Genomic DNA, 27,460 nt, shown 5'->3' with positions numbered 1-27,460 from the left:
GGTATAGGAACGTGAGAGTGCACATATACAATAGCATATTTGCATAGTATGTGGCAATGTGTTCCTTCTAAACAGCAACAAGTAAAATCTAAGGCAATGGATGAGAGGATACAATAGAATCAGTTTTCCTCAATGCCCATCTTGAGCAAACCCTTGTCTTTTCTTGTCCTTCCTAGCCCCTCTAAGTGAGCTTTTGATACTAGATAGCACAGCAACTAACCTATGCACTGTTCTGCCCAATTCATGGGGTTCCAACTCCTTAGAAGGTACTACCTGTTTGAAAGCACAAATGATGGAGCTTGGAAAGGGAGGTTGGGAGTATTACCAGGAATTGTAACACCATGATATAATGGAAAAGTACTGGGCTAGGAATGAGGAGACCTAAGTTCTAGTCTTGGTTCTGCCAAGGAATGCCTAAAATCTATTAGAGTACAATAATATAGACATCTTGGTTTTTAGTGAGTCTGATAATTCTTAAAGTTAAATCAACTTGAGGTGTTCACAGTGTCTATATCCTTATTGAATGTTTTTCCTGCTATGGGTAAGGAAATATCTTTTCTATTTAACTGCTGAATGACATACAAATGTTTCATTTTGTTCTAATATTAAACTGAAACAAACAAACTACAAACTGGCTTGAGTTAGGTTTAATCTAAAATAGCTAAGTTTCTGAGCTGATTTCTACCTCTGAAGATATGTTTCTACTACAAGTAGATGGTAGGTTTTAGGATACTCTAGGTCATTGAGGTTCTTCACAGGGCTGCATCCTTAGGGTATTTTATGACATCTCCTGACACAGTGCCATAGAATTCAGAGCCTGAGGTGTCCTAGTCTGAATTCTGTTATACCTAGAGCAGTTGTTACTGGGTTTCTTTATTTCCGAGGTTCATATTGTGGGATTTTTGACCATTTTGGAGCTTTCTTGTGAGAGCTCTCTGCCTTGTTGTCTCTGAATATACTTGTAGGTTCAGATATTTCTGTTTGTGCCAAGAAGTTTCTTTGCCTATACCAGTGTTGACTTTTTTTGGAGTTTCCCTTTCTTGGGGTTTTTGAGTGCCTTTTTTTGCATTTCAGAGGAAAAGAGGTAAAAGTCACATAATACAGTTTCTCCCAGAATGTCTTGATCACTATTTGTTTCACTGCTATGTTTAGGTTGTTGTCTATGGAATCCAGACTGCCTGCCTGCCTCTATCTGTTCAGATAGCCATCATACCCTAAAGTCCTTTGCAATAAATTTTTAAAATTAAAAATTAAGGAAGCAAATACTTACTGGCATATGGCAATATAGATAGAAATTGTTAGTATATATTCAGGTCCAGTTATATCAACTTTGAATTGCCAACTTACCTGCAAAATCTTTCACATTCACATTTGCCCCTAAACTTATTAACTCTTTGACTTGTTTCACATCTCCTCGAATAGCTGCCATGTGCAAAGGTGTCTCCCCACGCTCATTTCTTTTGTTAACTTTGTCCTTTTGTCGTGATGAGGAACTGGGAGTCTTCTTTTGTGCTGCTGGCGTTGTCTGTGAAGGATGATTTGGAGTGGAATCTGTAAGTAAAAAGAAAGTCAAAAGTTTTAAAAAGTGGGACTTATGAGGATTGTTTTGCTTTGGGATATTAAAGCCTTCAGCAAACATTAGTGAAACTCTGACATGAATGAACAATGTGCACATAATTTTGTTGTTCTACCACAAGAACAGTATTAATTCCTTGTACAGCACTGAAAATTTAATTTCTTGGAAAATTGGTTTAACCATACCCTAAAAGATTTTTCCTTAGGACTATCAAATTTTATATAAGCTGATATAAAGAAATTCTACAAAATATTTGGTAATACACTTAAAGATACTACATTAAAGCATCAAGTATAATAAGAGGAGCTAAGAACACTATTAATTCCTTCTGGGCTTGTGCTTTCAACAAGCATGTTAAGATTCTCCTTTATGAAACCTATAACTGAGCTAATGTAGCTATGTGTCAGCCACAGGGAGTTAGTATTATGTTCTCAATGATACCATAAAATGAATGATTAAGGATTTGTATAATCATAAAAGGAGTTAGACTGGTCATGAAAGGAGAAAAAAAAACAATGAAAAATGGAAAAACCAAATGATATATATGAAAACTCTGAGGCAATATAGAAATAGAAAGGAAGACCTCCATCAAGTTGTGCACTTCTGTACTAGAATCATGAGAAACAGGTATATGAACTGTACAGGAAGAGAAAGTATAGCAGAGTTTCACTGTGATACAATATGATAAGCACAGTGGGATCTTGAAATCTGTATAATTTTCAATCAATTCTGCAATGTGAAAAATTTATAGATGTTGTTCAGTCATTTTCAATCATATCTATCTCTTTGTGACCTCATCAGGGATCTTTTTAACAGAGATAATGGAATGATCTGCCATTTCTTTTTCCAGCTCATTTTACAGATGAAGACACTGAGGCAAACTGGGTTAAGGGACTTGTCCAGAATAACAAAGTTATAGGGAGAGATGTCTTCCTGATCCCAGGCCTAGCACTTGTGAAAATCTTCCTTTTCATTTCCAAAGTTATCTTCAAAGTTGCCCCCAATTTTTGTGTAATTTCAAATGTTTTATATAGCTAGTAAAGCAAGCATCTGAACCAGTAGTTCGCAGTGTTTTTTTGTGTGTGGAAAAGTTTATCATTTAACTCTTAAATATGACCCAAGAATGACTATACAAAAGGAATATGTAAATTGCTAATGATATAGAATAGATTAGTAAACTACAGCTTGTAGGCTACCTCTAGCCCACCACCTGTTTCTGCAGGTCAGCCAGCAAGCTAATAAAATTAAATTGTATAATATTTTAAAATGTAAAAATGATTCTTAGTATACCCTGTAGTGGGGCTAAAATTTGAACCTCAAAACATAGTTTGAGAACATATATATATTCATAAACTTTTACTTGAAAATATATATGTTCTTGCAATTACACATTCTTTTTACAATTCACAGTTTTAAAATGTAAGAATTACAGAATCTCAACCTTTGAAGGGGACTCAGAGAACGACATACTCAGTAATGTTAGGGATAAGCTCTGGATACTTAAAGAATGGATTTGAAAAAGAATGTCCATTCTGAGCTTCTGATTACTTGAATCATATTGCTACCTGCTTAGGATACTGACATGCTATGTTATTCTAGGAACTAGGGAAAGCTGAGACTATGGATCTACAAGTTTTCAGTGCTTCCAAAGTAATCTGATTCAGGGCAAAGTCTGACCACTGCCCTCCTGGTTTAAACTCTGCAATTTCCTAACTGAATTTTGGGTCTGAGAAACACATCTATGCAATCATCCCTGAATGGAATTCCAGTAAGCCTGCTATTAGGCTCAGCCACTATCAGTCCAGTTGAAAACTTCTGCTGATTCAGAATGACGGACCTATTGGCTTCCTTTTGGCCTGAATTTCATGTTTTGGTTATTTTACCATAGGCTAGGTTTCATGTTGGGCTACGAGCTGCATACGAGATCTTGCTCTAATCTGAGAGTCAAAACAAAATAGCTATTGCTTGATTGTACACTTCTTTCTCATTTAGTACCTAGTGTAGGTTCTGTGACTATTCCTTCAATCTGGCATACTAGGTTCAGGTACCCTCTTCAGTCTGCCCCAAATCATGGTGATTTGGAACCGCGGAGTTAGTGGCAGTGCTATTCTTGGATCCTGCATAAGATCAGGCCCCTCTATATGAGTCTGTTGTTATTTCTTACTCTGATGCAAATCTTTGGGCCTCTTTCAGTCTCTGTGTTAGAATACTCTGCATGGCTATTACTGCTAGAACCCTTTCTAGAGCCTGCAGACCTCTCTATCTTTTTGTGATAAACAATACTAAAACAATGATTCGTTGATTTTTCTGGGATTCTCCACTCAGAATTCGGTGGAATACATTTTTTTATCTTTTTGTGGAGTTTTATGGAAGACCTCAGCTCCACTTTTTTTCTGCTATTCTAACCTCTTAGATCCTTCCATCCCCCTTTCTATCAATTTATTCTCATATGACATTGATTTTTCTGGGATCTTTGCATTTTGTTTGTTCTCTCTTATCAATATTTGTGGTGTCCAGAATTTTTTTTTCAAAAAAGCAAAAGATCTGCAATCTGACTGAGACAAAGTAGAATAGAATCATCTCTCTACTTCTAGACATATTGCTTTCCTAAATGTAAGGACTGCATTAACTTTCTTAGTTGCCATATCATACTCATATTGGTGAGATTTTTTTTTTCAGAAAAACTGAAGATAAATATTGTTGTTATCTTATTCTTGTAGGAAATACAATAGGTAGAATCCTAGGTCTGGAATCAGGAATATCTGAATTCAAATCCAGACTCAGACAATTACTAGCTGTGAGAGCAAGTTAACAATCTCTCAGCCTCAGTTTTGCTGTAAAATGTAACAACTTTTTTCACTGTAAAAAAAATAATAACCCCTAAAGTTGCTGTGAGGATCAAATGTAATATTCATAAAGCATCTATCCCAATGTCCAGAACATAGCAAGTCCTATGCAGTTATTTCTTTTCCTTCTTTTTTATTTGTAAAATTCATCTTTTCAAAACCACACTTAACATGCTTAGTCCTATTACGTTTACTTTTATGATTTACCAATTTCATGGATCATTTTGTTTTCATGCTCTGTGCTGTTCATGATAAGTATAAACAAAAAAAACAAACAAATCAAAAAAACGCCACCAAAAAAAAAAAAAAAACCCCAAAAACCAAAATCACAATAAAGATAACTGTAGCATATGGAAAACATGCGTTGCAATGATATACCAATGCTCTTAACTGCTAGATCCAATATTCTTTTCTCAGTCCATATTCTTCTTGACTTCTCTGCTACATTTGACACTGTTGACCATCTTCTTCTAGAGATACTTTTCTCTCTGGGTTGGTTTCCTAGCTAACTTCTTTGTTAGCTAATTATCTACATCACACTCTTACTTCAAGTACTCCTTAAAGTTCTGTTCTAGATTATTCTCTCCTTCACTCTTTAATTAGCAATCTCATTAGCTCATTAGATACTTTAAGTATTATCTCCAAAGACAGTTCTATATCTAACTTCATTTTCTTTCCTTAACTCAGTCTGGTCTACTGAACATTTCAAATTGGATGTTCCCAGAGATTATCTTGAACTCAATACATCTAAAACTGAATTTATCTTTCCTCTAAACTTTCCCCTCTTCCAGATTTATCTATATTTTGTTTTGTTCTTCACTTTCTCCCCAAATCTCTCTATTACTCTCCAAGGAACCATCATTCTTCTAGTCTCCCAGGTTCATAGCCTCAGTATTGTTTTTCTTAAGACTTTTCCTCACTCTATTCCCAGTGAATTGCCAATTCTTGTTGTTTTTACTTTCACATCATCTCGAATCTGATGCATTCTTTCTACTCACATACCTATCACCTTAATTTAGGCTTTCATTATTTCTCACCTAGATTTTTTACAACAGCCTCCTAACTGCCTCAAGTCAATCTATCTTTTAAGTTAAGACAAGACATTGGAAATAACTCCCCATTCCATATCCATTCCAACATACAGATAAACCAGCATTTTATCTATACTCCTCAGAGAAGACACTGTCATCCCATCTTCATTGCTTTTGGACACCTCCCTTACCTGAAACACATACTTTCCCTGACGACTGCTTCATAGGCTCTCCCTCTTCCTTTAAAATACTGTTCTGGAACCAACTTTGCATAAAGCCTGAACTGTAATGTCTTGCTTCTGATATTCCATTTGTATTTAAATACTTTGTTCTATATTATTTATGTTGAACATGTTTTTTATGAACTTGTTTTCTCCCCATTAGAATGTACACTCATTACAGATGGCTTCATTCTTTGGACTTGTATGACCAGCACCTAGTATAGTTCCTGGCAATTAGTAGGTGCTTAATTTACTGATCTTCATGTGGTGGATTAAAGGTAAAACTTCAGCGTTGTTTTCATTTGAATTTCTACTAATAGTGATTTATAACATATTTTTCTATGGTTGCTAATAGTTCTCTTCAAGATTACCTTCTTAAAATCTTTGACTAATTATCTATTGGAGTAGTACAGAGATTTGCTGTGGGTTTTTTTTTTTTTTAAACAGTGGACCACAATTTGAGAATCATGTAATTGAAAATTATAGAGAATACAAGATCCCATGGTGTTAACAAAAAAAAAAAAAAAAAGGATTTAAAAGCAGAAAATACTACTTTAAAGGCTCTCCTCTAATGGTTTCTTATGCATACTGATAGTTGTCCTTCATTCTCAAAGAGGACTAAAACAACATTATTATGTTGAAATCAAGGTAATGTATCTGACTGGCTCATCAGATAAATATGGGCCTGAAATGCTCTACCGCAACATAAACCCAAATAATCCACATGAACATGTGAAGTGGAGATTTCTCTAAATTTGTGCATCTCATATTTCTTTTGAAATACTTTAGTTCTGCTTTGCTCATAATGAACAGCACCTTTTTTGATGTGGGCACTCTATGTTGGTTGGTTAGTTTCTTTTTAGAGAGGCCTTAAGAGTGTCCTTGTAGCACTTCTTTCTGACTTTTATGTGAATGCTTTCCTTGTGTAAGTTCTCTATAAAGGAGTCTTCTAGGCAAACGTATGTTTAGCATATGTGGCCAGCTAATTGGAACTGCGCTCTCTTTAGTAGAGTCTGAATGCTTTGGTAATTTAGCTCAACAAAGATCCTCAATGTTGGATACCTTATATTGCCAGATGATCTTCAGAATATTCCTAAAACAACTCAAATGGAAGTGATTTGTTTTCCTAGTGTGATGCTCATATACTATCCAGGTTTCATAGGCATACAACAATGAGTTCAGCAGACTTTTGGTTTGGTAGTCAGTTTAATAATACTCTTCTCTTTGCTTCAGACCTCTTAACACTGAGCTAGTTATGGTAATGCATGCCTCAATCTCATCACATATATGTATATACTCAGAAAATATGCTGCCAAAGTAGATGAATTTATCCACAGTATTCAATATTTCTCCATTTGCTGTGACTGATGGCTCCATGTATGGATGGATGGTGGGGTGCTGGCTGATGGAGGACTTGTGTTTTCTAGGTATTAATTGTTAGGCCAATATTATCACGGGCAGCAGAAAATCAATCCATATTTTGTTATATCAGTTTTACAGTCTGCATTGAGTATGCAATCATCTGGCAACAAAGTATCATTTACTAATTCTCTTCACATGTAAGTCTTTGCTTGTAGCTTTTTCAGGTTAAATAATTTAACAACAGGGTGAGAGTTGACTCAATTCTGAAGCCATTGACTGTGTACCCCAGGTTGAAATCAATCCTTCTCTAGCCAAATTTCCAACTGAAGAAGAGGTTTTTGGGTTCTTCTCATGTCGCAAAGTAACTGATACTGATTTTATTCCAACTGAAATTAAGAAGTGGAGAGATCCCCTGCTCTTACAAAAGATGATAAAATTTCCAGGTTACATGGCAAGAAGAGGTTATCCCCCAGGAATTCAAAGATGATTCCAATGTCCATCACTATAACAGTAAAAAAAATGAATTGTTCTGTAACTACCATAGGGGTGGGTCTCTCTCTTAAGTCACTGCTGGCAAGAGTCTTGTCAAAGTCCTTGGTAATAGACTGATCCTTCACCTGGAAGATGGTCATCTATTCAAAGTTAGTGTGGCTTTTCACAAAGTGCCAAGGAATGGATGATATGGTGTTTGCTGCCCCACAACTTCAGAAGGAGCAAAACACAGGTCTGTTCCTTGATCTGATCAAGGTCTTCAAAACTGTCAGAAGTGAGGGCTTGTGGAAAATTATGGCAAAACCTGTTTGCCTGGAGAAGTTTAACAGTTTTTCAAGCATGATGGGCATGCTTGTAGGAGTTGTGGTTAATAGATGATGTTCTTACACTTTCCAATGAAGTGAAGCAAGGCTGTGTGCTTGCTCCCATGCTTTTTAGCATGAGGTCTTCAGCAATGTTGTCTTGTGTACATATTAGAATGATAAGGGCAATCAGAGTTAATTGTGAAATGACTCTGAAGCAGGGGTCCTCAAACTATGGCCCACAGCCAGATGCGGCAGCTGAGGATGATTATCCCCCTCATCCAGGGCTATGAAGTTTCTTTATTTAAAGGCCCACAAGACAAAGTTTTTGTTTTTACTATAGTCTGGCCCTCCAACAGTCTGAGGGACAGTGAACTGGCCCCCTATTTAAAAAGTTTGAGGACCCCTGCATCTGAAGTAATCTATCAACGATCTTCAAATTGAAACATCCACTGGCCTTTCCTTAGTCAAGTTTTTCTTGACCTTTTTGTAGCAGTTCATGCTGTTGACCATATCTTACTTTTGTACATTTTTTTCTCCCTGGATTTTTAGAATACTGCTTAGTTATGGACATCTTCCTATCTTAATTTCCTTTGTAGATTCATCAGCTATATTTTTTTCTTTATGCCTAGGAATAGTCCAGGGTTCTGTATTGGCCTCTCTTCTTCTTTCTTTACATTGTCTGTCAGAGTATTTTATCAGTTCCCAAGGATTCAATTTCATTTCCATTCAGATGACGCCTAAATCTTCATATCCAGTCCTTATCTTTCTTCTGCAGTCCAGTTCTATCTTGGATTGCCTATTTGACATTTCCTCCTGGGTCACAAAACTGAAACAGAAGGACTTGAACAAGGGTTTCCTTAGTACCTTTATCCATGATGCCATGTTGCCTCCTGGATGTTCACACAGAGCTTTTTAATGTTTTCAATTAACTTTATATACACATTATCTCATTTAAGTCTCACAATAAAATTTTAAGAACTGCTATTATCCCCAATAAGAGATGGGAAAGCAGGGCTTCAAGAAGGTAACTAGTCTATGCTGCAAATCTAGAAATACCTGAAGCAGCACTGGAACCCAGATCTTTCTAATTCCACATTCAGATTATTATTCCCCAAACTATGCTGTCTCTCAGAAAATGCAAAAAAAGACTGAAAAGAAGGTCTCTGAAATACAAAGTAAACTCTCTGTGGGAGTCTATAAAAGAACCTAGACAAAAATAACACAGGAGGAACTGGCGTGCATAAGTTGTATAATTTTCACTACTGGAAGAAAATATTCAGAATAGATCTATGTGAAAATGCTGACATTAAATTGAGCTGTCGTCTGATTTTTGGAATGATGATTAATTTGTAAGTATATCTATACTGCTAGAAATTATTTCAAACAGGACTCCTAAAACTGTATATACAACGTTTAAATAGTACATTATATTATTAAAAGAGTAATAGAAAAAACTGAATTATGCTTCTTTATCAAAATAGCATTAGTAGGGAGCCAATGAATTAAAGGATGGAAATGTTCAAATTTAGAAATAATTTTATGAAAACTTTTAAAAAATCTAAAGTATTTATAGGAAAAATTACATGCTATTTTCAAGAAATAGAAAATGGAAAGAAAATCATTGAAATCTTCTTTCACTATTACTACTGATAGTATTTTAACATAAAATTAGAATTCTTAGAGCTTATCTAATCTTTAAAAATATAAAAATACAAAATAATATACATGAAATGTTAAAAAAATATATACACATTAATGCTAAAGGCAACTGCAGAAAAAGGTTCATATATTTCAAGTTTTTATTTTAACAAGTAAACATAGCATTAAGTGTTAATGAAGAAAATCAAAGGAGTAATTCATAGGAACTTAAAATCATCACCTGGACTGTTGTCTCTTGCTGTCATCTGCATCACAAGGGCCATCTGTTTGCGTTCAGATAATGGGTAACCAAAAAGAATGCTAACAGGTGTTGATTTTTTATTTCCAGCCTCCTTTTTGGTTTTCTTCTTCTCTGGGCCTTCTTTCTCTGGAAATATTAATATATATGATTATGAAACAATTAAGTAGTCAAAGAAAAAAAGAGTTATATTCTTTCTAACGTATTTAAGCTATTAAAATTTAAAACTATGCTGAGACTTTGGACCATCCTGTATCTGTGCAAAAGAAATGTAAACTTCTGTTTGAAAGCATCTCTTTAGTAGATGAGTTCAAAACGCAATTTAATATAACAATGTTTCTTAGAGATTTTTTACTTTTTTTAGAGTTCACAGACTATATCAGCTAAATTATTCTGAAAATGTTTTCCATTTTAATGATTTCTTTTATCAAATTTTAACAACCTCAAGTAACAGTTCCTTTCTCTATTTCTTAATTTTATACAATCTTCTTTGCTTTTGATAATTTACAATCTTTCCCTTTAACTAATGACTTGCATGCCCCACATAAACATATTTTTCTTTAAATCTGATAACTTTATAACTTCAGTTATTTTGGTTAATCTAATAAAGATCTTCTATGCTTTCAGAAACCAAGAATTCAAGACATTTTAGACAGATTCTCACCATAGACATAATTACAGCAAGTCCCAGGGTATTCTAAGAACGCATAATTAATTAATTGATGGCTTAGTAAAGACTATGGAATGTCTTAGGTAAAGGTTCCAGATCCTCTTTCAAGATTCAAAATGGCTAAGTGGTATTCTACCTATTATTCACAGAATTCCAAGAATCTTTAAGGACAAGGACATTTCCAAGAAACCTGTTCTGAATAGCAATAAAGTCATGGCTTGCTCAAAGATTATTATTATTTTTGGGGGTGTGTGTGTGGGGGAAGGTTCTTGGAAATTTTAGGTTCTACAAGGCTTTTAGAACCAAATTACGGAAATGTCTAGATTTCTGATTCAAGAGCCATTTGGGCTTTGGAGAAAAGTTAGAGGATCCATCTAGTGAGGGGAAAAAATTTCAAATGCAAGGCAGGGAACATTAACTAATACTTCTATCCATCTGAGAAAGTGTGGACAGCAGTTTCATATGCTCTGGATATACTCACTTACTGACTATGCCTCAAAATACTGATCAGACTGACCTTACTTTTTATGCCCTATAATTATGATCTTATCCATGTAATAGACCAAGGAGCAAAGTAATTCAAGTATGAAATATGAATCCTTTTGTACTTCAGTAGCAAAAGGGAAAGTTTTGGTATCTTCTAGCTCGGAAGGATTACCGATCAAAGAAATAGATCTAGAAACCTGGTAACTGGTACCCTGAAGTTGGTTCAGACTACTCCTCTGTGAAAAAATGCCAAAGTACATTCCCACTTTGCTAGGGATATGGTACTTTGTGTAGTATTGGGGGAAAGGAGAAAGAAACATGATTTCTTAGAAAGAGTACTTGATTTGATGCCAGTGTTTGGGTGCCAATCGTGGTTCTATCATTTACAACTATGTCTGTTGCATATAAGATAATTTCTTTTCTACTCTAGGTGTCAGATTTTTCTCACCTGTAAATTGTTATATACCAAATTAGGGTGTCTTCTATATCAAATATGCTGGGATTCTGAAAGAGTATCCATCCACTATGTTGGGGGAATGAGACTAGAAGTGAGGACCCTAATGGGACTGACAGCAGAAGAGTGAAAGAAAATTAATTATAACTCAGTACTCTAGGGAACCTATCATCGATCCTAAGAATATATATATTTTTTTCCTTAGAGGACACCTATGATAAAGGAGCTAAAATAATTTTAACTTTGGTTTCTTTTAAAATTTTGGTTCCAATTATCAGGATAAGATTGTCCTACCACTCAAGAAAAAGCCGTTAAAAACAACGTATCCATCCTCTAAACATATACAGATTTAGTCTTCTTTTTCTGCTTCCTTCATATCTTCATCACAAACCATATCTCTGGAACTACTTCATTCCTCTTAGTTCCCTAAGTATTCAAATATTGTATCTTTGTTTTCACATCGGTGAATACTTAGTTTAATACTATCGATGGAGGGCTATTCTTCAAGACTAGGCAAAACACTAATGAAATTAAATCTAAGGAAAATAGTTAATTTATTGTCCTATCATTAAAATAATCAAAATTAGTTACATAAGGTATTAGCATGTTATCAACCATCTGTGTTTTGTTTGAAGTAAAATATAAGTAGAAATTTTTAAAAAAGGTTTATTATTTCCTTTTAAAGGTCTTTATCACAGCAATACATTCTTTTATTTTTTCATTTTCAAAAATGACATATTTATTAAATTTCTTTGTAAAATAAAATGTTTTCACAGTAAAAATATGGAAAACAGGACACAATTTAATGGCAATGTGGCACAAATTCAAGCTCTTTAGGGTTCTGATTAACTTCAGTATTCTATATTTGATGTAACATAAATACATATAGAGATGATGATTTTTGCTATGTAGCAAAAGAGAAAACATTCCAAGCACTCACTTGCATTCTATTTTCTTCCTTCATTTGGTTATTGGACTTAATAATTTATCTGATTTAATGTTTTTCAGGGGTAATGAGATATGCATTCCTAGTAATCAGCATACAACAGGGTACTAATAAAAGTTTGGTGACTGAGGTAAAAATATGTATATAATAAATGTTTAGATAAGATGTTGAGAAGTATCTAATAATAATAATGATAGTAACTAACACATATAGAACTTAATATGTATCAAGCACTGTGTTAAGTGATTTATAATTATCTTTTTTGGGACTCATAATGACCCTGGAAAGTAAAAGCAATTAATATCCCCATTTTACAGATGTGGAAACTAAGGACAAGAGATAAGTTCCTTGGCCATAGTAACACAGCTATTAAATATCAGAGGTTGGATTTGACTTTAAGTCTTCCTCACTGCAGGTCTGGTGTTTTACTCCCTGAGTTACCTAAATGACTAATAATTATCACCACAATTTGAAGATACCTCTGCCACTATTAGCAGATGCGAGACCACCACTAAAATATTAGGTCCTAAAATGTGCTTTTTTCAACTCCGTAATACTCCAAAGGAATTGGACTATTTTCAATATATCCTTTGTAAACATAACAATGTTTGTCATCTTGATTTTAAAGTCAAAAGCTTTCCTTCTCTCCTACACAAGAAAAAAAAAGATTCAGAAATTCCAAGTTCTGAAACAAGTAGATCCCGGTCTTTTGAACAAGGTTAGGTTATGTATAAAAATGTAACATCTAGTTTTAATGCTGTAATCAATACATTTTGAAAATATCAATCCATTGATTTCAGAAAGGCCTGGAGAGACTTACACGAACTGATGCTAAGTGAAATGAGCAGGACCAGGAGATCATTATATACTTCAACAACAATACTAGATGATGACCAGTCCTGATGGATCAGGCCATCCTCAACAACAGATCAACCAAATCATTTCTAATGGAGCAGTAATGAACTGAACTAGCTATACCCAGAAAAAGAACTCTGGGAGATGACTAAAAACCATTACATTGAATTCCCAGTCCCTATATTTATGCACACCTGCATCTTTGATTTCCTTCACAAGCTAATTGTACAATAATTCAGAGTCTGATTCTTTTTGTACAGCAAAATAATGTTTTGGTCATGTATACTTATTGTGTATCTAAGTTATATTTTAATATATTTAACATCTACTGGTCATCCTGCCATTTAGGGGGGGGGGGGGGTAAGAGGTGAAAAATTGGAACAAGAGGTTTGGCAATTGTTAATGCTGTAAAGTTACCCATGAATATATCCTGTAAATTAAAGGCTATTAAATTAAAAAAAAAAAAAAAAAAAAAAAAAAGAAAATATCAATCCAGGCTCACTAATGAATGGGTAATTTATCAATATATACCAAATAACTGAAAGCATTTTCCCCAACCCTTCCAGAAATCTCTATGACTGTAAAAAAGTCCAAACATTCACTTGACTCTTTAGATAACTACAGAGAAATTAACTTTGTAACTCCTTCAGTATCTTTTTATAGACTTGGATGCAATTTCAGAACTAAAGAAAATCTTAGTCTTGGATTATTGAATCTCCCCTACACCCAATCCCTATCAATTCTCATCAGTTTTTCTGCCTCCATCCAAATTAAAACAATAATAACAACACAATAGTACAAAAAACAAACAACAAAAGCCAAAGAGTAACCTTTTCTATCAAAATCAAGTAGGGGATTTTAAAGGATAGAAAGTTTTTTTCTGTGTAACAAGTTCAAAGGCAGGTACACAGAGGTAGGTAGGGTAGGTATCTGTCTAGGATAGAAAAGATAGTTTTAAATATTACTCTTAGGCATTGAAATCTCAATCCTTATTACCAAGCACAGAGTATTGATCCTGATATAATCACTTATATGGACTCTGAAGCAGTTAGAGGTATTCTATGACTAATTCCAGGTCACTTACCATGTATCTTTCTGATTGGCTATGGAGTCATTGGTGTGAATACAAAATCTCAGATAAGAAGGGAAAGAGAAAAGGGAAATAAACCTTTTTCTTGCCTGATTGTATTATTAAAGTAAAGAGGACAAGCTGCTGTGGATTTCTCATTGGGAGAGGGGCCTTAGACTTCTCTCACCTAGGCTGAGGCCATGCTTCACATAGCATCCTGTTGACTGGACTGCCATGCAAGAATGAAACTTGTCTATCTCCAATGCTCCTTCTTCACATGAAACAGAGTAAGAATAGACACAAGAAAAGAAGCAACAGAAAGGGTGGGACTCATGGCCTTGGTTCTAGGTGAGAGGACGAAGGTCCTTCCTTCATTCATAATAGCTTATTTGCCTCACTCCATAGCTGGGCAGGAAGAAGACCTGCCTTTTGTGGGAGTCTTTCACAAACACATACCCAGTTCTGGTTCAGTAACCAATCAAAAAGACACACAGTAAGCAGACCAGAATCAGTTACGAAATACTTGTGTATAGTCCAAACCACATTCATATTTCATCAAGCCAAATATTCTACGTAGGACTGGCCTTTGATTGGTAAGTCCCTAGTACTTTCTAAATAAATGCATATACTTTTAATGCCTGCCAATGCTGTTTTTTTTTAATTATAACTTTTTATTGACAGAACATATGCCGGGGTAATTTTTTACAACATTATCCCTTGCACTTACTTCTGTTCCAACTTTTCCCTTCCCTCCCTCCACCCCCTCCTAGGAAGAAAAACAAAAATGCAAACAGTTTACACTCATTTCCCAGTGTTGTTTCTTTGGGTGTAGCTGATTCTCTCCATTATTGATCAATTGGAACTGAATTAGATCTTCTCTTTGTCCAAGATATCTACTTCCATCAGAATACATCCTCATACAGTATTGTTGAAGTATATAATGATCTCCTGGTTCTGCTCATTTCACTCAGCATCAGTTCATGTAAGTCTCTTCAAGCCTCTCTGTATTCATCCTGCTGGTCATTTCTTACAGAACAATAATATTCCATAACATTCGTATACCACAATTTATCCAGCCATTCTCCAATTGATGGGCATCTATTCATTTTCCAGTTTCTAGCCACTACAAACAGGGCCGCCACAAACATTCTTGCACATACGGGTCCCTTTCCCTTCCTTAGTATCTCTTTGGAATATAAGCCCAGTAGTAACACTGCTGGATCAAAGGGTAAGCAGTTTGATAACTTTTGGGGCATAATTCCAGATTACTCTCTAGAATGGCTGTATGTATTCTCAGCTCCACCAACAATGCATCAGTGTCCCAGTTTTCCCACATCCCCTCCAACATTCATCTTTATTTTTTCCTGACAGGTGTGTAGTGGTATCTCAGAGTTGTCTTAATTTGCCATTTCTCTGGTCCATAGTGATTTGGAACACTCTTTGATATGAGTGGAAATAGTTTCAATTTCATCATCCAAAAATTGTTCATGTACTTTGACCATTTATCAAGTGGAGAATCTGCCAATGCTGTTTTACAACACACACACACACACACACACACACACACACACACACACACATTTATTTAATTTCATATGGAGAAGGCTCAAAACTTCAAAGGGAGCAGCAGGCCCTCCCTATATTTCTTGTCATCTCCCTTGCTGTTCCTTCTCTCATTGTGATCTAGTGATATTGGCCTCCTTGCTCTTCCTTGAATCCAAAAAACTCCATCTCTTGACTCTATCAGTTTTTCACAAGCTGTTACTCATGCTCAAAATGTTCTCCCTCTTTATTTCCACCTCTTAGACTTTCTGGCTTCCTTCAAGTCTTAGATAAAATGCAATCTTCAGGAAGCTTTTCCTAATGCTCTGTAATTCCAGTGTCTTTCTTATTGATTACGTCCATTATATTCTTTGTTTGTATAAGCTTGTTTGTACATTGTTGGCTCTTAGACTGAGCTCTTTGAGGGCAAGGTGTATTTTATGCCTTTTTTGGGTATTTCTATCACTTAGCACAGTGCCTGGCATATACTAAATGCTTAATAAATGTTTATTAATTGATTTTTTTCAAATATGTATATGTATGTGGGTGGACACAATTTTCAAACTTCTGTGGGAACACAAAGGTCTTGCTCTAGGACTAGTTTACGAATTAACAATTTCAAGGAGAAAACTATATTGGCTCCTATTCTAGAATAGCTATCAATATGCAAGATATTAAATATTTGAGCTGTTTTACAAAGAATAAATGATCAATCAATTAACAGCTGCTATATAGGAATATCTGAAGAATTATTTCTCAGTGCACCACCACTGAGTTGTAGAAAACTAATAAGGTTTTGGGATTATTCTTGGATTTAAACATCCATGGATTTAAAACTTCCAACAGTCAGAATAGTCTGAGTACTTCATTCTTAATGATTTGTAAGAGATAGTTGGTCTGTAGCTCTCACTGTACATAGCTCTCATGTAGAACATAAAGTTAAGGCTTTTCATTTTTTATTTTAATTTTGACTATATAGCATAACAGAAATTATGTTCCTGTTATACTAAAAATTGCAGGGCACAGATGATTAAAGACAAATACATATGTAACTTCAGTAACAAATAAATCTAAATTAACATTATTCAGAATAATGGTATATAAAGTCAGTTGTTTTTTTCAGAGATATTGACTCCTTTATAATTAGCTACTTTGTATTATAAAATATGATGTCTGAGTACTTAAGGATTAAGTGTACTAGAACATTATTTAAAAAAAAAAGAATATTCTCTTCCAGTTAGGAAAGCTTTAAAAAATACTCAAAAGATCAATCTTTATGTATTTAAGAATACATTTAAGATTTATTTTTGAATACATTATACTACTCCTGATTTATTCTATATTCTTTTGTCTTAACTATGGTAATATACTCTCTATACTTATATGAAATATGACTACAACAGAAGAACAGAGGTTCCAACTAAGGACATTTCTCCAATCTTTTAATTTGTTTTTCTTTAAAACTGCTGCAAACATATAAGGTGTTAAGTAATATGGCTGGAGGATTCTTATCTTTTGAAAAGTAAATAGATGAGGGCAAGTTACAGCTGACAATAACTACAGTTACAGTAGAGTTAATGGCTGAAGAAAGAATAATGAAAATGGTAAATTTATTGAAACTTAACTGCCTTGCATTTGTAAATATCCTTTGGAAACATACATAATTATATATAATAAATCCACTTACTATTTCTGAAGACATAAAAGGAAAACGAGTTACATATTTCCATGCTGCTTGTGAAAGTATGTAAATTTCTTGTCAATGAAAACTTGAATATTTTAAAATATTCAAGTTTATTTTAGAAAGTTATTGTGATTTTTAAGATTTCACTACTTCAATTAAATGTATTTCTTCATCTTTGTTAGAAATGACTGATTTTGAACTAAGAAGTCTATAGTAACAATTATTAATGATAAATATCACAAAAACCACTGGCTGAAGGAGGAACACCTGATAATCTAATTACCTGAATATTTTGGTTTTTTTATGTCCTGTAAGAAGATATTAGTCTCTTCCCCCAATTTTTACTTGTATGTCCTAGATCTGAATCTATAGAATGAGAAGAGACAGAAAAAAAGGGAAAAAGTACACGGCAGGAAATGACAAACTTACATTAAACAAACAAAAAAAAAGTCCAGCCAGTCAAAGAATTGTTGTTGTGGTGGTCGTGGTTTTAAATTAAGATAAGTCAAAAGGAATTCATCTGGTATATTCCTAAAATGTACTTGAAGAAGTATGGAAATAGTTAAAGATCTTAATATTTCCTCAAGTAAACTCTCTTTTTAACTGAGAAGAGAAACCAAGTGATTGAAATGAGATATTATCTACTGAGTGATGAAATAAAATAAAAGGAAGAGGCTCATTTAAAAAAATCAGCCATTTACAGTCATACTTGTGAACAAAAAAGCTGATTATTTTAAGAGTACTGGTAAACAAAGTCAACACTCAAGTGTCACTGCATTTCTATCAATGAAGTCTAAAAGAAATAATGGCAAATTACTGCTCTTCTGATTAAAGTATGTAGGCTCTTAGAAAATTCTAAGAATGCATCTAAGTAACTTCTGTTATAGGTGCAGAAAAAAAATACTTTGCAGTTTGATGTATAATTATACTGAACTCTATTTAAAGCTTACCTGAATGACTTTGATCTAAGCCATATCAGGAATTACTAGTTAAAATCTAGAATTTAGAACAGCCCAAACAATCAACCACATGTGAAAAATGGAGTTCAGATAAGGATGATTTGGAGTATATTTAAAACTGATTTTGTTTACAAAAAATGATATGAACTTGTACTCACAAATGACATCCTTTTCCTAAATATTTTAACATGCTTTAAGGATGTTATTTGTCAGAAAGCATTATCAATTGAATCAAGTTTTACGCCTAACTCTATGAATGAGAAAAGGAAATGTACGTAGTAAATATTAACTTAGAAAATATATAATCCCTATATGTTACTTTAAAATCTAAAGGAGAGAACTAGAAGTTGAGTGATAGAAAGATTTTATAAGTTTAGAAAGAAAAAGAAAATCACAAAGATAACAGTATTTGTTAGTTAATAATTCTGTTGCTCCAAATTGGAACTATACATTAGGTAAACACACAAAAAAAGTGTTAACATAATTACTCTATGAAAGTTCACATTCAATGCTTTTCAACATCTGGTCTTCAACAATCTATTTTAAAATATTTCAAGACAATTATTTTTTACAGAATTTTGATTTGTATATTTAAATTATTTTTTCCTTTTAAAAATGACAATTTAAGGAAGACTTTATTTAACATTTTGTCAGATTAAGCAGTAAAAGCAAAATTAACATAAAAGTTTAACCAATACAAAATAGAAAACAAGTGAAGAAGAAACAAATAAAACCACTAAATTTAGTGAACTATCAAATTACTGGATAAATTTAATTAAAATAAATCATGTAAAACTGTCCTTGAAGTAGGAAGTTGATGGTATTTAATGTATTGCAGAGTCTATCAAATAATCTTTTATTTTCTCAGGAGCCATGCATTATGTAATACCTAGAGTCTAAAGATTGGTATCAAATATCTTTAGTTCCACGTACAGGCAATTATGCCTCAATGGTCCCCTCAGATATAGAATATATATTATCACTGATGTTTATAACAATGATTCTGAATCATATAGAAAAAAAGGGGGAAAAAACTCTACGCAAAATAGCTATATTATTCCTAGTTAAGTATATAAGAATAAACTTTAGTTGTTTGGAAAATTCATTCAATTAGAATATCTTTTATCTTTTCAAATGAGAGATAAATGATGTTTTACTGTAATAAATAAGATGTAATTGATAAAGGTAGCTTGTATAACAGAAAACAGAAAAGTAAAAGACATGTATAAGTTAAGTCAAATTGATAAGTATTTATTAAGCACTTAATATATGGCTGGCACTGTGCAAAGATCTGATAAGTGAGTTCCTCCATATCTTGCCCAGAATGAGGCATCTACATCATGCTTTCTTTCCATATCTTTTTCTTGCTCCCTTTTATATCTAGTGTTCCCTCCTTAGAATTTAAGTTTCTTAAGGTCAAGAATTGTCTTGCTTGCTTTTATCTGTATCTTCAGCAATTAGCACGTAGTAATTAATAATTATTCATTTCATTTAATTCTTTTTATTGTTTTGAAAATGGAAACTTCATTTTCAAAAGCCAACAAGACACTAAGTCATTTTTATAAAGATACTCTTTGATTAAACTTGAAAATAAATATTTAGGAAATTAGGAAAACTTTGGGGGAAAGCATTAAAAGAAATCAAGTAGGGACAATCTAAAAAGCTGAAACATGCTAAAGCAAAAGAATGACTAGGTAATGTGTCAAGTAATCAGCTGCAATCAAGTTGCTGATATATACTCAGAAAATAAATGAAAATATGAGTAGGATGTGAAACATTTCAATAGCTACTTTTAATGGTAGCAACTTTCTAGTGACTCGGTATTACAACTTGTAGATTTTCATGAGTAACTGGCCTGGAAGGTAACTAATAACAATGAGGTAAAGTCCATCCTATTAACTGTAACATTTTATTTATTTTTCTATTGACAAAAGTAGATGAATTTTAAAAAATATTTGAGCCATATTATTATGAAACATTATGCCATTTCTGTATCTGTAACAATGTGGGAAAAAAAATCAGACACTGCAAATGCTTTAATACTCAACCCCTTTTGCCCACAAGGCTTATTTTGGTTCCCCATTCAGCAACCTTTCATTGGAAAACTACAATGTGTACATATATCCCTTTCCTTCCTCCTTTTGGTCTTTAAAGTTCTTGATTGGTCTTGTTCAGTTTTATGCTGTGATGTTTTAAAAATGTGAGTGCTCCAAAGATTTCTTCTCATTTTCAGATTTAATAGGGTTATTATTATTGAAAATCTTTCCATTTTGTAATGGTTCTTGGTCACATCATTGACAGTGGCCATCTATTTTGGCTATAGCCAAGTTTTTCTTATGCTTGTACTCTTCCCACAATTTGTACACAGGATTTTTCTGCTTACAGTTTCCATACCATGGGACACAGAATCCAATGAGATCATTTGTCTTGGGATCCATCCTAATAGAGTCAATATCTTACTCACCACAATATTTACAGACCCTTTTCTATTCTTGATTATAGCCTGAAATTTGATGACTGGTTTTAGTTTTCCTTTTCAGAAAGCCAACACAAAGTCCCTGAGTACCTATGAATTAAATTCTTCTGGTTCTATGGTTGCATTTTCAGCTAGGATGGCTGCATTGAAATCTTTGCCACTGTTACTAAGTCTCAAGTCCTTTACTTCAGAAAAATAGTCATCCTGATTAGCAATAGCAAGTATATATCCAGGGAAGCCCTTAGCAACTTCCAAGATTTTGTTCCTCCAAAACTAAGTAGCAACTCTACAGTCAAAACTCAAGCCCACAGTATAACTGACAATCACTAAACGATGTTTAGCATATGTATTAGCCTCAATGAAAGTTGTTCTATGGCCATCTAATGGCATAACATACTTTACCACATTATACTTGACTAGAGCTCCTTCAGTGCATTCCTGAAAATCTAAAATATTGATTTTTTTGGATCGTATGTAGAGAGAAATTTTTTCTGGATGCATCACAATCAACTTTTTAAGAAGATATTTTTAGGAATTTTGCAGCTTCATTGTTGAAAGTATGATGGAATTTGTAGTTTTCATGTTGTTAATAATATCCTGATATAGTTGGTAAGCTTGGTTACTGATAACCTTTGAAGATGTCAGTGATAATGATAACACTTCTTCTATCCTTTAAGAATTTCTAAACTTGCTTCCTAGTCAGAATTCTTTGGATGGAAGTCCAAAATATTCAATTGTGCAATCCAGTCCTGTATTTTTTTCTCATGGGCTACTGTAATCAAAAGTTTGGGCTTGCCAAAGATCTTCAGCTAGATATCCAGTGACATTAAATCTTTATGGGTTTGTTTTTGCAATGGTGTCTACTTTAGCCATGGGAATGGGTACAAAGTACCTATACTTTCTTATGAACAAATGTTCAGTTTTCCCATATTCCAGAGCAAGTTTCTTCCACAAAGAATGCCACCAAAATGATGTCTTCATCAATCATTATTTCATCAAAGTTATCCTTAGTGAGCATGGGGGTCACTTCAGGTGAAGGAATCTAATTGTGTTGGGAAACCTTTTTAACTTTAGCAACGATGTCACCTTCTGTTCTTGGATCATCATAATCCACTGCCTGTCCCTTGATAGTAGAATAGCTTTTTACATCATAGTGACTTGCTAATATAGATGATGATGTTCCATCAATTTTGACAACAAGTATAGGAGAATCATTTTCTTGAAAGGTCTGAGCTATTTTTTTAAATATTGGAACAAACTGCTTATAATGATCACACCATGTAGGACAGAATTCCAACAACAGTATCCTTATCAACTACAATAAGACTAGGATCCCATTGTCTTTCTTCACTCTGGAATCATCTTATTTCCTCATCATTTCCTCTTCCTCCTTTTCATCAATGCAATCAACTTTAGTAAAAGAGAATTCACCCACTTTGTGGGCACTCTTTAGCATCAGCAGCTGGGTCAATCCCAGGAGGAAAACCAACAGACAGGGTTGAGAACCCTTACTGGAGCAATTGCGGCCAGTATAGGTGTGGTCACTTTGATTGCTCCTCTTCTAGCTCTTTCTTTCTGGCATTGCAGGTTCTAGCTTTGGTTTATGCTTAAATATGCCCTGGCTTCTCCCCTTCCTTCAATTGTAAATTAAAAAAAAAAAAAAAAAAAAACTTCTGTCAATAACTAATAAACAGATTGCAGACATGGGAGAATTAGTGACCATAAAGAAGCAATAATCCATTCCTTCAAAAGAAAGCAGTTTAAACTGGAGCCAGGTATTAATGGGGCTTTTTTTTTTTATTTTTAAACAAAGTTGATGTTAAAAAAAAAATAAGTGAAATCACTTTAAGAATAAAAAAGAGATACTAGAAGTGAATCAAGCAGCAAAAAAAAAAAAAAAAAAAAAAAAAATGCTTTTCCCATTAGAAAAAAAGACATGGTTTTAGCAGACCATTGGTATCAAACATAACTAATTGTGTTCTCCTTTTGGTTTCAGGACATGAAACAGATAATTAGTTGCAGAGGAGCTTCACCATTTCCTAATTTAATCAGCTTTAATGTGAGTAAATTCAATGGAGTAGTTGAGACTATGATCAGTCAATCAACAAATATTTATTAAAGATACACTATGTATCAGGCACTATACTAAGTCCTGGGGATACAAATACAGTGAAAGAAAGGAATCTTTTGCAAATTAGAAAAGTAAACAAGGGTTATTGATGGCATACTGCCCTGAAACTTATAGCACTGGAGTCAAGATACTACACCCAGAGAACTTTCAACTCAAAAAAAGTGTTCTTTGTAAGCCTGGAAAAAAAAAAAAAATCAGAGTTGAATTTAGAGGCAATTGGAAATAGTTAAGAAGAAGGTACCAAATGATATTAATAATCATTATATCTAGCTAATTGTTTTTTAACTTGATCTTTTAGGACAATATTCCTTAATGTTTATTTTTTTGGTTTTTCTTTTTTTAAGGATAAAAACAGAAAAGCCTGCTAAGCTCTGTATTGATGACAGCAATGAAAAATTTAGCTACTTAAATCATAAAACCTTTTTAAAAATCAATATTCTGAAAGAGACAAATTATAGCTGAAGAAATTATAGATTTTAACACTTTGCAAACTTAAACCTACAAAGTGTCAGTAAATGTTACAACCCCAGTACAAATGTTCAGTTTAGTAAAGTAGCATGAGTTATCACAGATATATCATGAATTAATGCCAATGCTATGAAATATCACATGTCAAGTTTTTGGATGTAAAACTGACTAGACCAAAGAATTGTGATTCACATATTCTTATCAAGCTCAGTTTCTTAAGGAGTTTCAGAAGGAGACAGACATTGTATACAAAGTTTCTAGAAGTCAGAGTGGCTAGATGGAAAGGTTGTAATTAATGCGTTTATATCACCCAAGAAAGTTTCTAATTGAGTGCCACAATGTCACAGCATTCATGGTACTACTCTGTTCCTCATTTTTGTTAATAGCTTGAAATAAAGGAGAAATGGCCTACTTCACATATTTGAAGAAGACACAAACTTGAAGGATTAGTTAGGAAGTCTAGCTAACAATGTATGATGGAATCAGGATTCAAAAGGATGTTAGCAAAGCAGAACAATGGGACTGTGAGAACAAAATGAAATTTTATAGATATGAAGTTTGTTTTTTTAAAAATTAGCTGCATAGTTGCAATAATGGGAAGATAGATAGAAACCAGCCACTGTGAAAAAGACCCCGAAATTTTAAAGCTTAATATCATTTAGAAGTGTGATTTAGTAGCCAAAAAAGCTTGTGGCATCTTAGGTTATATTAAACAGCTCTATCAAAGGAAAATAGTTCTGTTATGTAATCAACCTGGAATATTATATTTATTCTAGCTGGTGAAGAAACTGTGAAGAGACTAGGAATCTTTAGTCTGAAGAAGCAAAGTTACGTTCACCAGCTTTCTTTAACACAGTAGCAAATTTTCTTCAACACAGTATTTGAAGGGACTGTTTTTCAAAGGACAGAAATAAAATCAGTGAGTAAGAGTTTCAGGGAGAATGATTTTGGCTCAATATAAGAAAAACTTAAAAATAATTATAATTATTCCAGAGCAGAATGAAAGGTGTATATGTATATCTTGAAATTCTTGAATTTTATTATTATATACTTGGCAAAACTAAGGTTAATCCTCTAAAATAAGAACATTAAGTGGCTGATGAGTAAGATTTTACTCTATATCTACAAAACAAAGTTTTTAGAATAAAAAACAAAAGGAATTACTTTAAAAGTTCAATATTTGGCCAAATTAGATAAATATTGAATTACTTTGAAAAGGACAAATTACTTTTAAGATGGTATTTTTAATTATTGGTGATTCATTTAGTATCTTTGGATATCATTTTCCTGTAAAACTATCAATTTTGAAAATAATAAAAGGGGCAGCTAGTTGGTGTAGAGGATAAGAGCACCAGCCCTGAAGTTAGAAGGACCTGAGTTCAAATTTGACCTCAGACACTTAACACTTCCTGACTGTGTGATCCTGAGCAAGTCACTTAGCCACAATTGCCTCAAAAAATAAAATAAAATAATAAAACAAGGGAATTGGACTAATTGGACTACGTAGCTTCCACCTCTAAATCTAAGTTTTTAAGTTTCTTTATGTTAATAGAATACAAATTTTATAGGCTTTGAAAATTCATGCTGAAATATTAAATAGCTTTTGTTGGTTAACTTGTTGGTATTGCTTATCTCTCAATGCTGATATCCCTGTTTAATTTGTTTTTATCTTCAAAAAGATCCACTAAAACTTTGGCAACTTTTAGGTAGTAATCTTTTTAGGTAGGATCCTTGGAGGAAGAATATACATGAAGCAACACAAACTGGAAGTTATGACTAAGTAGAATCCAATAAAATTATGAACTGAGATAAGTTTGTCATTGGCATATTCTGTTATAACTTTTAGCACTCTCCTTTTCCAAGGTATTTTGAGATTTTATATTATCAAGACTTCTTAGATCATGTAGAGGAAAGGTGTTAAAATATTTACTGTTTACCCATATCTCTACATATGCTTTTGATCCTTTCCCTTCCTATCTTCTCCAGATTATTCCCTTAATCATTCCTTCCTTAAATCTTCAAACAATAAGCATCTATTAAATGACTATTATGTACCAGGAACTATTACAAAGTATGTACAAAAACTGTAATATTAAGAAAGAATGAATGAGCTTATATTCTAATGCAAAGACATATACATAGAAAAATATGCAGTATGATTATAAAATTAATGCAGATATATATACACAGACTTACATGTTATAAAGTTTCAAAAGGAGAACTCTAGCAATTGAGGATAGAGGAGAAATCCAAAAAAGCTTATGTAAAATGGTTCCTGAATGAAAAAAGAAATTCTAAAAGGCAAAGTTAAGGAGAGAGTACATTCTAGTCTTGGGGGATAACTAGTACAAAAGCACAAAGACGGAAGATAGACAATCTTACATGAGGAATAGAAAGAAGTTTAGTTTGGCTATACAACAGTGCAGGAGCAGTTAAATTCATTTCCCATGATCTACCACTTCAACGAGCCAGAAACAGTCATGCTTTTGATAAGGCATCATCCACAGGAGTTCCATTTTCACCTTCACAAACTCTGAAATTCCTTTAACTGATTATAATCTGTTGTCATTCTACTATTCCCTTTGCTTTACAATTTCTTTAATCCTGTTCTTACTAAGAGCTCCAGTTCCTCTGTCTCTCAGTTCTTCTTAACTTAGACTATCACTGAAGCGCTATATTCTTTGCCCTTTCCTATATCAAAACTTGGTAAACCAATTCAACTCCAGAAAATCCTATACTTTGCAGTTGCTTGCTCCTTCTCCTACTATGCTTTGCCAAGTCCCTGTCTTGGATTATTCCCATCTTCTCCTATTCATGTGCTACTGAACAAACCATGCTAACCGAATCCGCTACAAATTTATGTTTCATAATCTCAATTGGAATTTCATTGTAGCAAGGCAATCCTTTTATATCTTCCTAAGTGATTCACCATCCCACTCAAATTTCCCATCATACCCCTTGCCCCCACCATCTCAGCTGATAGAATCTTGCTTCACATTTCACTGAAAAAACTGAGGCTATTTACTGAGATCTTCTCTCCTCCTTCTCACATCATTCAGAAGTCTTTTCCTATTATCTCTTCTTTTATTCCCTGACTCATATGAAAGGACAGACCTTCTCTTTGCCAACACAAACCCCTCTATATGTAATGAGATATATATATATATAATTATATCTCTCTCTCTATATATATATATCTATGTATATATATCTACATATCTCCAATGGCATCCTATCCCATTCATCTTTTCCAGCAAACTGACATTTCTATGATCCTATTTTGCATTTTCCATCAGCAGCTCTGCTTTTTCTACTTCAACATCATGACCCACGCAGGATATGATGATCACTTGAAATTGCATCATTGCACTGACTGATTCACTTTTTGCTACCCAGCACTTAGTCACCTCTCTCCTTTGAATGGGAGATTGGAGAAGGTAGCACTAAATTCTTCCTAAAGCTTTCCTTTTTAGAGAGCTCTAAACATTCCATCTAACTCTCCACTTTCCATCAGCCACTCTGCTTGTTTTCAATATCAAAGTACATCATATGCCCTGGTGGTACTGCCTCCTCTCTTCATTTTTCAACTTCTTTTTCTGTGTTGTCTTCCCCCACTAAAGTGTATGCTTCTTGAGCGCAGACTGTCTTTCTCTTTCTGATTTGTATCATAGGCACATAGTAGGCACTTAATAAATATTTATTGAATTGAATTCATTAATTTATTAAATTATTACTAAATTAAATATTGTAATGACCATGCTCGCACCCAGGACACCCCAGAATCAGCCGGAGTCAGGATAAGCAAAAAAGTCTGTCTTTATTCTTGGTTTTAGACTCAAGATTCAACAGGATGGAAGCAGAATCTTTGCAACTGCTTTCCCCCTCATCTACCCCTGAGAGTGTGTCCCTGGCTAGCTTTACTCCACCCCCTAGTCCCTCCTATAATCCTCTATACACCAATCATTGAGCCAGTACGGATAGTGGAAAGGA

General features: G+C 33.7%; 1 protein-coding gene across 6 annotated transcripts in view; it reads right to left on the bottom strand.

The window, feature by feature from the left end:
- ANKRD12 (ankyrin repeat domain 12) overlaps window positions 1-27,460 on the bottom strand; it is a 173,980-nt gene that overhangs the window by 62,371 nt on the left and 84,149 nt on the right. For all 6 annotated transcript variants that reach the window (XM_012541541.3, XM_012541540.3, XM_023496243.2 and 3 more), the window contains 2 exons: window positions 9,713-9,859; window positions 1,348-1,551 (listed from right to left, as the gene is read on the bottom strand). In XM_012541541.3, coding sequence (XP_012396995.1) covers window positions 1,348-1,551; window positions 9,713-9,859 — 351 coding nt within the window. The remainder of the gene's footprint in view (window positions 1-1,347; window positions 1,552-9,712; window positions 9,860-27,460) is intronic.

Source organism: Sarcophilus harrisii, chromosome 1 (genome assembly GCF_902635505.1).
Source record: "Sarcophilus harrisii chromosome 1, mSarHar1.11, whole genome shotgun sequence".
NCBI classification, from domain to species: Eukaryota; Metazoa; Chordata; class Mammalia; order Dasyuromorphia; family Dasyuridae; genus Sarcophilus; species Sarcophilus harrisii.
This window is presented reverse-complemented; position numbering and strand designations above follow the sequence as displayed.